Source organism: Mastigoproctus giganteus, chromosome 12, assembly GCF_048544385.1.
Source record: "Mastigoproctus giganteus isolate SK-2022 chromosome 12, ASM4854438v1, whole genome shotgun sequence".
NCBI classification, from domain to species: domain Eukaryota; kingdom Metazoa; phylum Arthropoda; class Arachnida; order Uropygi; family Thelyphonidae; genus Mastigoproctus; species Mastigoproctus giganteus.
Genome location: NC_143586.1, coordinates 82033126 through 82046950, shown reverse-complemented (window position 1 = coordinate 82046950; position 13825 = coordinate 82033126). Strand labels below are relative to the sequence as shown.

Sequence of the window (13825 nt, the reverse complement as noted above, 5' to 3'; positions counted from 1 at the left end):
AAAAAAAAAAAAATTTACACAACCATTCCCTCTAAATTTTGTCCAGTTCATCCTTAAATTTATTTAGCCTATCAACTTCCACAACGACAGATGGAAGTTTGTTTCAGCAATTAACCACCCACTGGCTAAAGACAAATTTCCGCACATCTATTCTACAGCTGTCTTTCCGCAATTTGAATTTATGCCCCCTTAGGTTCGTAATCTGAACAAGTGGAAGAATCCCATCAGAATTCAACATGCTCAACTCATTCAAGGTCGTATACACCTCAATCAGATCACTTCGCCGGTGCCTAGTCTTCAGTCGCTGTAATTTGCAGAACTTAAGCCTCTCTTGATAAGAGGATCCCTTCATTCCCCTCACCAATCTTGTTGCCCTTCTCTGTACACACTCAAGCAAATCTACATCCTTCCTAAAATGAGGCCTCCAGACCTGTACGCAGTACTCAAGGCGTGGCCTGACCATTGCCTTATACAGAGGGACAATCACCTCCTTTTCCCTGCTAGCAAAATTCCTATATATCATTGTCAAAACCCCATGACTACCCTGGCAGCCTGTCTGCATTGTTCAGAAAACTCATATCTGACTGCACAATTACTCCCAGGTGTTTTTCATTTTCTACCACCCTAAGTGTAGTACCACACAGTTGGTATGTTCCTCTGGGGTTACTTCGACCCATAAGCAGTACTTTGCATTTGTCAATGTTAAACTTCAGTTGCCACTTCTCAGCCCATCTTCCCAAATTTTCTAGATCCTGTTGCAGTAGCATACTGCCATTGCTGTCATTAACAACCCTGCCAAGTTTTGTATCATCTGCAAACTTCGACACTAAGCCTGATATGCCTTCATCAATATCATTGATAAATTTTCAAAACAACAGTGGACCCAACACTTTTTTTTTTTTTTTTATCGTATGATGTGAGCAATACACAAAGGAAACAGTTTTTTCCTGTTTCCTTCGTGTATCGTGGCCGTGAAGTCCAACCAGAGGGTACGGCACCATTGTAATATCCAAGCTTGAGGTGGGATTCGAACCCACGACCTTTGGGTTGCCTGGCAGGCACTTTACTCACCCGGCTAGCCTGGTTGGCGACCCAACACTGAACCCCGTGTGACTCCACTAATAACATTAGTTCATGAAGAGCAGTGCCCTTTGATTACCACCCTCTGTCTTCTCACACTCAACCATCCTTTTATCCATTGTAGCAACTTACCCTTAATACCATTCTGCTCCAATTTGTACAGTTGTCTTCCATGCACAACAGTGTCAAAAGCTTTCCTGAAATCCAAGTATATGATATCAAAGTTATTTTTTGCATCCAGTTCCTTTGTAACCACATCATAATATCCAATCAAATTTGTCAGACAAGACTTTCCCTTAACAAACACATGCTGTGTCTGAATTATTGCTGCAGTCTTGCCTAGATAATCCTGCAATGCATCTTTAACCAGTTACTTCATTATTTCACCCGGAACAGAAGTTAAACTAACTGGTCTGTAATTACTCGTGTCCCCCTTCGATCCCCCCTTTGTGAATTGGGGATACATTTGCACATTTCCAGTCCGTGGGGATCTCCCCTGAGTCCAAGGATGCTCTCATAATTATGGCTGCGGGTTTGCTTAGTTCCTTTGCCACCTCCTTTAATATAACTGGATAGATCCCATCCACCCCAGGTGTCTTTCTTAGTTTAACTTCAACAATTTCGCCTCCACTTTGCTCTCAGTTATTACAAAATCATTAAGCACCCTACTACAATTTGATAACCTTCTGGTATTTTCAATCCTTAATAACTCCTCATGTATGAATGTAGATGCAAAATATTCATTCAGTTTGTTTGCTATGTGAGCAGGATCATCAGTCGAACCATCGATATCAAGTGGACCAATCTGATCCATCCCCTTCCTTTTAGAGTTTATATAAGTAAAGAAATCCTTGCTGTTTTTTCTTAGCATCCTTTGCCGAAGATTTCTCGTAATCTGCCTTTGCCTGCATAACCTCCTTTGTGACTTGATTACAGACTAGCTTATATCTGCCATAGGCTTCTGTGTTGCCTGATAATTTATATGCATCCCGTACATTTTTCTTTTCTGCCACGGGTCTCATTAGTTCATTTGACAACCATTTAGGCCTAAACCTTGAACAATATTTCTTAATAGGTATGAAACGTTTAGTAGCTTCCACAGTTAATTTCTTCAATGCTTCCCACTTAGAATTTGCTGTTGGTAACATCATCAGTTGGTCCCACTGTACAGAGTTGGTATATACTGTACAGTACAGTATATAGGAATTTTGCTAGCAGGGACAGGGAGGTGATTATCCCATTATACAAGGCAATGGTCAAGCCACACCTAGAGTACTGTGTACCAGTCTGGAGGCCTCATTTAGAAGGATGTAGAGTTGCTAGAATGAGTACAAAGAAGGGCAACAAGATTGGTGAGCGGAACAAAGTTGTTCTCTTACCAAGAAAGGCTTAAGTTCTGCAAATTACAGCACCTGGAGAGTAGGTACCTGCGAGTTGATCTGATTGAAGTGTATAAGGCCTTGAATGGGTTGAGCAAGCTGAATGCTGATGGGATTCTTCCTCTTGGTCACACTACGAACCTGAGGGAGCACAGTTTCAAATTGAGGAAAGATAATTGTAGAATAGATGTGCAGAAATTTGCCTTTAACCAGCGGGTAGTTGATTAGTGGAACAGGCTTCCATCTTTTGTTGTGGAAGCTAATAGCCTAAATAAATTTAAGGCTGGACAGGCATTTGGAACGAATGGAGGGGTGAAATGGGAGGGGGTTTTTTTTTGGCTGATACTGCATAAGCTTGCTTTCTTGCATCATATGATGCAAGAAAGCAAGCTTATGCAGCATCGGCCTTGACAGGTAAAATCACTCTTGAGCTAATGTAGCTCAAGAGTGATTTTACCTGTCAAGGAATGAATTAATGTATGCACATTATATGTTTAAATGAATAAAATTATTGCTAAACTAGTTTTTAGTGGTGTGTGTTTATCTGAAAAATGAGTTTAATGCTCAGGTGTAGGGCTTCTCAGAACCAATTAGCATTATACCGTGCAAGGCTACTGCTCTGTATCCATTATTTCCTTATCTGTCACACCTTTAAGAAACCAAATAATGCTGGATATCAAGGACTTACTGCATTTACCTTATTTCGCATTAAATATATATGGTGACAACTTCTAACAGCATTTAGTATCAACCAACATATTTGACAAGACAAAGATGTTTCCATACAAAATTCAGATATAACAGATGCCGACCAACGTTAACTACTTTTATAGTCCATTTCACCAAGTTTTGGAAGATGGTATAATAAGCAGTGCTATTTTTTGTAAAAAAAAAATAGGTGCCGGTACTTATTGAAAGAATGAGCTTTGCTATCAGGAAAAATTGAAAATTAAAAGGATATGAAAAGTATTCTAAAAATTTTTTTTCCTGATATTGTTACTTTAGTAGTAATGTTTTTAGAATAAGAACAACAAATTAAGTATATTAATACAGTTTATTAAGGCATAGTTTTTTTATTCTAGTATATAAAAAAATAAGTAAAATGTGAGTAAAATAAGTAAAAAATAATTTCCTAATAAAGTTTTTGTAGAATATTCCAAATTTTTATTAAGTTCTCATCTGACACTCTATGCCAGTGGTCTGGCAGCCTTTTTTTGAGTGAAGAGTCATTTTTGATCTAATTAAAAAAAAAAAAAAAAAAAAGGAGAGAATCCGACCGAAGAGCCTCAGCTCAAGCTGGGAGGAGCGGGAAGGTGAGAGTTTTTTAAGAAATGGAATAGAATGGGAAGGTGTTTACTAAAAAATATATATTTTTTAAAATATTATTTATTAATACTGAAAAAACGCAATAAACATCCAGTTAGGTACAAATTAATGTGACTTTTGCTGATGAACGTCTTGAGCAAGTCCTCAATTTCAGTTTTAAGGCATTTTAGTCTTGCACTCCACATGTCCTTGATTTTTAAGTCCTCTTAACTCCATTTCAAATTGTACTTCATGTGAGCTGTAAAGTTAAAGATTCGCAGTTACATGTTAAAAGTGCTGCATGCAGCTCGCGAGCCGCAGGTTGCTGACCACTGTCCTATGCCGACATGACGTTTTCGAAGCAGTTACGAATCGACATATTTTGGTGGATCGAAGCGGGTCAGTGGTGGGCCTACAATTTTAAGAAACAGTAGTGAAGAAACTGTTTTTGTCATCAATGAAGCGCTCGTTGGGCTGGAAATCAGATTCATTTTTGAAAATCCTCGTTCACATTCACTCGATGAAATTGGTATCGTACTCAGAGCATTCATCAAATGCTTCAATTCTTCCGAAACCTTATCAATTAGGTATCCACGAATTGCGTCCATTTCATTTAAATGTAACCTAATCGACAATTTTCTAACTTCATTTTCACCAAATGCCAACAATTCATGTTTAGAAGGTTTAATACCGTCGTTGTCCTTGTTTTCCTTCTCTCGTCATCGGTATTGTCACTAGTTCTTAAATTTGAATTTTTTTCTTTTCTTTTTTTTGAAACTGTCCAAAATGATGGTGTCATTCGGATATTCAGGTACTGTGACCATATAAACAGAGATGGGGAAAATTTACAGAAAAATGTGGATAATGCACTTTTGCGAAACAACAGATGATTATTTGTCGGGTTAAAGAAAATCGCTTTTCTAATTCTTGAACGGGGTGCTTACAGTTGATTCACAAAGGTGTCCAACCTACGGCCCGCAAGGAAAGTGAACTAAAACAGCATTTTAAATTTTGTTAATTATAAAAAAAAATTTCTCATTAAATATTTTGTTCAGTAAACGTAAAGTGTTCAGTGTATTGTACTTAATAAAATTTTCGAATATTTTCAATTTTACTTTTACAAGCAACAAGATATGGAAAATGTAACACACTAAAGAAATCTAACTTTGAATTTTTTTGAATATGGCCCCTGTATGGGGAAAAGGTTGGATACCACTGCAGTAGAAGGTGGGCAGAGCCCATTGGGAATATACCTTGATCTGCTCACTCTTGACTAGCGCGACCCCTCCGTATGTGGGACAGGTGGTCAGATAGGTTTTGCCAGGTACCACTAAATTGTAGAATGCTTTAGCTCTCTTAATTCGTGCAGCAGCACTAACTGCCTAATTGCCTGAAGGCCAGAAATGCGAACAGTGTGTACCAAGTTAATTCTCTCCTAATCCGTTCAATATATATGAAAATTTTCTTCGCTTAACGGAAACTATTTTAAATGTAACTTCCAAGGAGAATTCAAAATAATTCGCTATAAAAGGACTTCATTAAACAGAGGTCCGACTGAGTAATTTAGAATTATAAAAATGGTTATACAGTTTTATATAGAAAATATCTTAACAATAGACAGTAAAAAATGCAAATTTACTTAAATAATTTTAAGCTTATTTGAATAGTAGGTAAACATGAAAAAAATTTACGGAATATTACAAATTTTGAGGTGCACTGCATCCAAATGTCACACGTCACTGGTAAAGGTGTCGGTACACCGTACCGTTGCATACCATCCAAAAAAAAGCACTGATAATAAGAAATAAATTTGTTATCCTCGATGTGGTTGAGGCCAGAAAAGTTTACATATTCATTGTGGCTGTATACATACTGAATTAATTATTGAGGGCAGCCAGATTTTTGATGCCACAGTTTACAACAGGCTGTGCATTTTTCATGGCAGTGTGTTGGCTCAAACCTGCAACCTCCTTGTGGCTGTGTATGCTAACCACTAGACCAGCAGTTCTCAACCTTTTTTGATTCTCATACCCCTTTCAGCATAATATTTTTACTGCAGACCACTAAGCCTATATTCGCTGAAATCGTATAATAGTTCTGAAATTTTATTATAAAATAATTCCAGTATTATGTTTTTATAAGCGATATTGTGTAATAATATAAAATTATTAATAAGTACTTATACATAACAATTGTCTTTGAGAACGAAAAAAAATTTAGTATGGAAAACATTTATTTAACACGATATACTGTGAGATAATAAACTAATTACAAGGAATTGTGGGTGATGTGGTTTCTTTCATTGGCAATTCTTTACTTTATATGTAATTATTTTACTTTGTTCTATCTTTGTTTATTAGTTATAATTTTTTGTAACCCTCTAGCACAGCCGAATGGTGCAATACATATTGGCACGTTCACACCCAGTCCTTCCCCCACTAACATCCTCTCGCGCATGCTCGCTATGTAAGGGCACGTGACCCAAACCACAACTAAATATATGGCGCCTCCGTAGCCAGGTGGGAAGGAGCAGCAGTGTGTAGCACACGCTTCTTGATTAGACCGGGGTTCGAGCCCATCACCACCAAATACGAAGGACGCGGAAAGGTCAGGGAATGACCACCGCATATCCCGGAGCAATATGGCCTTAGTTGCTAATGCTCCTAAAAACCAAATAACAACAACAACTAAATATAAATTTTGAACTGAATCACATAAATTAATATTAAACTATTTGTAGTTTACAGAAATATACCTATGTACATCTAAGCTGACGCTATTACAGAATTTTTAGTGTGAAACCCCTGGAACACTTTTGCAAACCCCTGGGGGCACGCGAACCACCAATTTGGTTGATTGATTGATTGATTTTGATTTTATTGGTGCAAAAACGACTACGGTTATACTGTGCAAAGAAAAACCAATTGGGAACTGCTGCACTAGACCAGTGGTCTCCAAAGTTGGGTGTGCGAGATGATCCATGGGGTATGCGAGATAATCTGCAATAAATCAATATTTATTAATTATGAAATCTTTAGTTTTTCAAAATGTAATTAAAAATTATAAATAAATGTATTTTTAATACTTCAATATGCGGCTTTATTTGATCATGCACATTGAATGTACATGCATTTTGTACTTGAACTTCAGTTTAATTTTGTTTTGTATTTTTTTTATTTGTGATCTTTTAAAATTATATGTGATTCTAGTTATAATGCCTTCCATGTAAATGATTTATAAATTTTAAAAAATATTAAACTTACATATTTAATTTTTTATTCCGGGGTTCACGCTAGTTCTTTTAATTAAAGTAAGGGTACGCAGCCAAAAAAGTTTGGAGATCACTGCACTAGACCATGACCAGTCCAATAATTATCACATTTGGTTTTCCGGTGAAGCATATTTCCATCTAATTGAATACAGATTATATATGTTAGAAAATGGGGAGAACTCCATGTAGTCATGAGGACTCATTGCATCCAGAAAAATGCAGGATGAGTGTGTTCTGCTAGCATTATCTGGCAAATCTTTCATAATGATGTAGTGACTGCAGACCATGTATAGCTAGGCCGCGATTAATGCGAGTTTGAATAATGTGATATTCGGTTTAGTGCGAATTGTATAACGATACCAGGTCGCGTTTAATGCGAGACTAGCCTCGATTAGCCTCTCATTAGACGCTGCTACACTTGTTTATCTTCGCATGTGCTACTGCCTGCCGTAATATACATTAGTTTTCATGATTTGTTTTAATCGTTTTAAGAAGTGCCCTTAACAAAATGGACAAAAGGAAGATTCCTTCAGATAAAAACACTATGAGTTCAAAAAAGAAGAGGCTCGTTATTAGATTAGAGCAAAAATTGATGTGATTGAACAACATGAACGTGGTCATAGCAACTCTAAAATAGGACGAAATGTCAGAATGCCTGAATCAACTGTACAGAATATTATAAAACACGCAGGGGAAATAAAAGAAAAATGTAAAGTTGCAGCAGCTTTTTGTGGTTTGCAAACATCTAGAAGGAATAGAAGTATTACTATGATAGAAATGGAGCATCTTAACTGTATGGGTTGAGGATTGCAATCAAAAACGCATTCCCCTTAGCAGAGCAGCCATTCAGACAAAGGCTTTAAATTTGTTTAAGAGAGTGAAAGAAAAAATTAAGTAGAAGAAATGTTTAGTGCAAGTGAATGTTGTTTGGTTTGATATTGATTTAAAAATCTAGTTCAGCTGCATAATGTTAAAATTACCGGTGAGACAGCCAGTGCAGATGAGGACGTAGCATCTAACTATCCTGATGTTTAAAAAAAAGAAATAATCTAAGATGGTGGATACACTGATCAAGAAATATTTAACTTGGATGAAACCGGTTTATTCTGGAAAGGGATGCCTTCCAGAACTTACATTTCTAAGAAAGAAAAAACTCAACCTGGATTTAAAGTATCTAAAGATCGCCTAACACTTTTTATTGGGCGGCAATGCTCAAGGTGATTTTAAATTGAAACCGATGCTTGTTTATTGGTCTACAAATCCTTGCACTCTAAAAGGCTACAACCATAGATCAGTTCCAGTTATTTGGCGATCAAATAAGAAAGCATGGGTTGAATCAAGCTGTATTCACTGACTGGTTTTCAAGCTATTTTTGCCAAGCTATTGAAAAATATTGCAAGGAAAGCAACATTGCATTTAAAGTACTACTAATTTTAGATAATGCTCCAGTCATCCAACTACACTCGGTTCATTATGTGAAAATGTAAAAATAATTTTTTTTTTGCTGCCAAGCACAACATCTTTGTTGCAGCCCATGGATCAAGGGACCATTGCAACATATAAGGCCTACTATATAAGAAAAACATTTGAACAGGCAACTGCTAAAACTACAGGAGATGATGCAATTTCCTTAATAATGTTATAATTGTTCCAGAATTCTGGAAAAATTATAACATCAAACATGCAATAGAAAATATTCAGCATGCTTGGCAACAAATAACTGAAAACCACATGTGTGGAGTATGGAAGTGCATTTTGCCTCGTTGTGTAAATAGTAGTGGTTTCGAAGAAAAAACTGTTATAGAAGAAATAACAAATATTGGAAGAGAACTTGGATTTGATGAACTAGAAAATAATGATGTTTGCAAACTGCTCAATTCACACTTGGAAGAATTGACTGATGATGATCTCCTACTTTTAGATCAACAAAGAGCATTTGAAGAAGCCGACAAAGAACGAGATGTGCAAGTGAAGGAGTTCACTCTCAAGGAATTCGAAGATATCTTTTGAGCTGTAGAAGTCGTGAAGCAAAAAATTATGGATGCTGACCCTAACCTCAATCTAAGCATGCAAATTCGCCAAGATGTGGATGAAGCATTCTGCATCTACCAGCATATGTATGAAGATTTAAAGAAAGAGAAAACAGTTCAGTCTATGCTGCTAAAATATTTCAAAGGACAATAAAGATGTTTTCATCAGTGTAAGCTTGCTTACCTTTAGGAACGATATTTAGAATTTTTTTGTTTATATTTTGCTTTCTATAATTACAGTACTCTATGACTTTGTTAATAATAAATTTAAATTATAAGTATATTTTTTTATCCTTTACTGTAATATTTTGCTTATAATATAAAAACTTATGTTTAAAATTTTTCATTACCTATTTCCGTCGAGCTGGAACCAATTACCATATTTTACACATAATTATAACTTCAAATAGTGCAAATTCAAATAATGCGACTACTTCTTGGGATTCATTAGTCACACTAATTGCGACCTGGCTGTATTTGAAATCTTAAAGGCACACACGCTAAAATGCAAATTTTTTTTATTTTTTTAAATAAAATTGCAAAACACCATGTGTCAAATGTACTTTATTTTATTAGAATTTTCATGATAGTTATGGTATATGTGTTAGGGGCATCTCAGATTGATGTCCTGAATACCAGAATTGGACAGCCACTGTACTTGCCATATTTTAGTCCATATGATTATTTCTTATGGGCAATGTCTTAAGGAATAACCCACATTCATTTGACAAATTTTCAGCTGGGATCACATCTGGGCAGAACTGGAGGATTGCTGTCTGCAGTTATGAAAAGTTTTTGGAAACTTCTGTAAATGCTATTAAATGTTATTTGCACAAATAAACTCTCCTGTTCATCATTATGATATCAGAAACAATGCTGTAAATTAATTATTTCAGTAAATATGAGCAGTTTAAGTTACCCTCCCTTCTCTTCCATTTTGTAGATGGAATAATATAAAACCTTGAATTTTTATTAGAATAATTGTCATTCTTGCTTAAGACTTTTTTTTTTATAATAAAATCGATTACTCATTGTTTGAAAAACTTAGGAATATTCATGCCCTTCTATAATTTTTCAGGAAAATGGCATTGGGGACTTATGCAATGAAATATTTGCCAAGTGGTCTTTGGCCCATTCACCTAATTCGGAAGTTGTGAATGGTAGTGCAGTTTCAGGTATGATTCAGATTTTATTATTCTATATGCAGGGTGGTTTAAAAATGTAGGTAACTATTTCTTGAGGATATTCCACAAAAAATAGTCTACAGCCATTTTAGAACTTGGAGTACCATTATCTAGTTATATAACTTCAAACTTTTTTGTTGTTATTTCTGTTTGGGCATGCAGCACCTAATAAAAGTAATAAAAAAACAAAATGTTAAAAACATCAACTTTCACAATACATAAATATCCATGTCATCTCAATTCAGAATATCCCATTTATAACATAATTGTGAATTTTTCTTAATTATAAATATTTCAAGTGACTTCTTCCACCTGCTCATGTGGTTTAAAATGTCATCACAGGAAATGACCTTTGTGTGCCCTCACAGAAAAATAATGAATTGGATTCAGATTGATGTTTGGCCATGGGGTGCTGCTACAATGGGGTGCTGTCATGCTGGAAGAACATTGTGGCATACTCACTTTAAAGTAACATTCCCCAGTAGTGTAGGCAGCACTGTCTGCACAGAGTCAAGATAATGCTAAGACAATTTCAGAAATCTTATCAAGCAATCTTCCATATTAACACAACTGCACCTAGGAATTTATTTGTTTGACAATACAGTAAGACCCCCGTATCTGCGGGAATCATTCCAAGACCTACCGTGGATGGCTGAAACTGCGGATATAAGCAAACGCCTGCTGACCCCGTATGTAACATGATTTTCTTGTACATACATATATACATACATATAATAAAGTTTAATTGATAAATTAAACACACAGTAAGACACTACTAACATTAAATACGGTAATAATAAAGTACAGCAGACTCTCGATTTACCGGGATTGGATTAACTGGGACACTTCAAGACTCTAAATAATAAAAATAAAAAAACCGAATCAACCAGAAGTCATAAAATTCAAGTAATAACTAGAATAGGTATAAACAGATATTTTACAAGTTGTAAATAAGCAACAAGAACTGGCATTATAAATCGTCATTGGGAGATTGTTGTACCTATTATCTTGCAACCCCTGCTGTCTTCACACCTACCACTCAAAACAGGAAAGAGAGAGACCAAATGTTTAGTTTGTTTTAGTGCGTTACGTCGATTGATTTTCATGATTTTCGTGTTCCGTCGCACTGCAAAAGGGAAGATTTTGTTTCGTTATTTACGTCGGGAATGTCGGAATTTTTTTTATAGTAACTATTTTTTTTTTTGTTTAGAAATTGGGAAAATGCAAGAATTGTGCTTTCAAATTAAACAAAAATTTTAAATTATTCAAAAGTTTGAAAACTGCATCTGTTAATTCTCTAAAGAACCATTATAATGTTGGTGACCAAACCATACGCGACAAAGGGAGGCTATTTGATTTAAAATCGACATCGTAAAAAATAAAGGGAAGCATCATATTGGACCCGCGAGTAGCATGTGTTAAGTTTTTTTTTCCGCGGGTAACTGAATCAGTGATTATGGGGGCCCCAACTGCATGGATTGTCTGCTGACAAAAAATGCAGATTATGTTAAACTCTCCTTGTTATGTAAATAAAACTAAATTCATCGGTCCACAGTGCATAAATGTTTAGGTGGTCAATGTGATGGTGTAGGAATCACTGCCCAAAATTTTAAGTGTGTCTGCCTATCTCTTGATTGAAGCACTTTAACCTGTTGTACATAGTATAGGTGCAAATTTGTGTTTGCAGTGAAACTTGAGCTACAGAAGAGATTTAGTTGCTCTTATTGTTGTACTGAGCCAATGAATACTGATGGTAGGGTAGATTTCACACCATTGGCCAAGGCATATTCTAACCATGACATCAAACAAGGCCAACTGGTCCCTTTTTCCTGTTAAGGAGCTTCATTCGTGGAGGTTCTGATGAATGATGATAAATATGCCAGTTTGGATGTCAGTACACCAGAAATCAACAGCAGTGTTTTGCTATTATAGTTGTAAGATTTCTGTGGCATGTACTACACACAGGATGATGCATATTGGTGTACATAGTGAACATTCCGTGCTCATCTTTTTCTGCAGTTCAGTGTTTATATACTTGATATCCGATATTGTAATTTGTTTTACTTGGTTAACATAACTAATATGTCACATTAACATGCAGTCAACTTTGGTCAGTAATACCAAAGCAGTGATTTTTCTGCCCATTGGTGAATACATAATTAAATGAAGTATTGTGCAAAATTGGTATGCCTAACAAGGAATTTAACTATAGTTTTTGTTATTATAGTCTGTCAAAAATTAGCACATTGTTATTTATGAAAAAATGACAGTGGCTTGTGTGAGTGCCATTGAGAATAGAAATGACATGAGTTCAAGATTACATAGCCCTATAATGCTGGTGCTATATAGTAAATGCAAAAATTGCTTTAGACTTTTTTTTTGAAGAGGCCATTCTAGGAGAGATTGATTTCCATTTTTGAATCTCCCTGTACTGTCAATGGTAAAGGCCTTTTGTAACAATTAGTATTAGTAACGGCCGCATGGAGCAAGAAAGCCGATGGCTTATGCTGCACCAGCCAAAAAAAAAAAAAAAAAAAATCCGAACAAAACAATGATAAAAACAAAAAAAATAATAAAATAAATAACTAAATAATAATAATTAATAAAAAAAAAAAAAAAAAGGAATTTAAACCTATAATCCTATGCACTTCCCTTACCCGAAAGTACTATCCAGATGACCTTTGAATTTCCCCAAACTGTCGGCCTCTACCACCCACGAAGGCAACTTATTCCAGTAATTTATAACTCGCTGGCTAAAATAAAACTTCCTGCAGTCCAATCTAAACATTTCCCCCCCCCGTAACTTGAATTTATGTCCCCTAGTTCTAGCATCGTTTATAATCTTGAAACTTTTTTGTCCTCATTCATTTTACTGATGCCTCTCAGAGCCTTAAACACCTCAATCAAATCTCCTCTAAGGTGTCTAGTTTCCAAACTCTACAACCCACATATTCAAAGTCTTTCTTCATAAGGACGCCCTTTTGCCGATTTTACCAGGCGAGTTACCCTTCTTTGCACCCTTTCAAGAAGCTCGATGTCTTTCTTTAGGTGCGGTCTCCATACTTGAACACAGTATTCCAAGTGTGGTCTAACAAAAGCCTTATATAATGGGATTATCACGTCCCTATCTCTACTTGCAAAAGTTCGATAGATCATCGATGTGGGCCTTCCTTGCAACCTGTTTACAATGCTCAGAGAATTTCATGTCTGACTGTATCGTAACACCCAAGTCCCTTTCCTCCAGTACTGGGTTTAGTTGAACTCCCCCAAGTGAATAAGTTTTTTTGGGATTACTGTTTCCCAGGTGTAATACCTTACACTTTGTTGGATTAAAGCATAGCTGCCATTTTTCTGACCATTCCTGAAGTCTATCTTGGTCTCTCTGAAGAAGCTCAGCTTGACAGTGATCATTAACTACTCTACCAATTTTAACATCATCTGCAAATTTAGACATCACGCCCTCTATCCCTTAATCAATGTTGTTTATGAAAATTAAAAACAACAGTGGTCCTAATACTGATCCTTGGGGAACCCCACTTCTTACATCAACCCAATCTGAGGAATAGCCATTTATCA

At 35.9% G+C, this 13825-nt stretch overlaps 1 protein-coding gene across 1 annotated transcript in view; it reads left to right on the top strand.

Moving 5' to 3' along the window:
* LOC150077230 (coiled-coil domain-containing protein 43-like) overlaps nt 1-13825 on the top strand; it is a 131561-nt gene that overhangs the window by 17992 nt on the left and 99744 nt on the right. Inside the window, 1 exon segment of the mRNA XM_090386984.1 lies at nt 10144-10240. Coding sequence (XP_090243110.1) covers nt 10144-10240 — 97 coding nt within the window.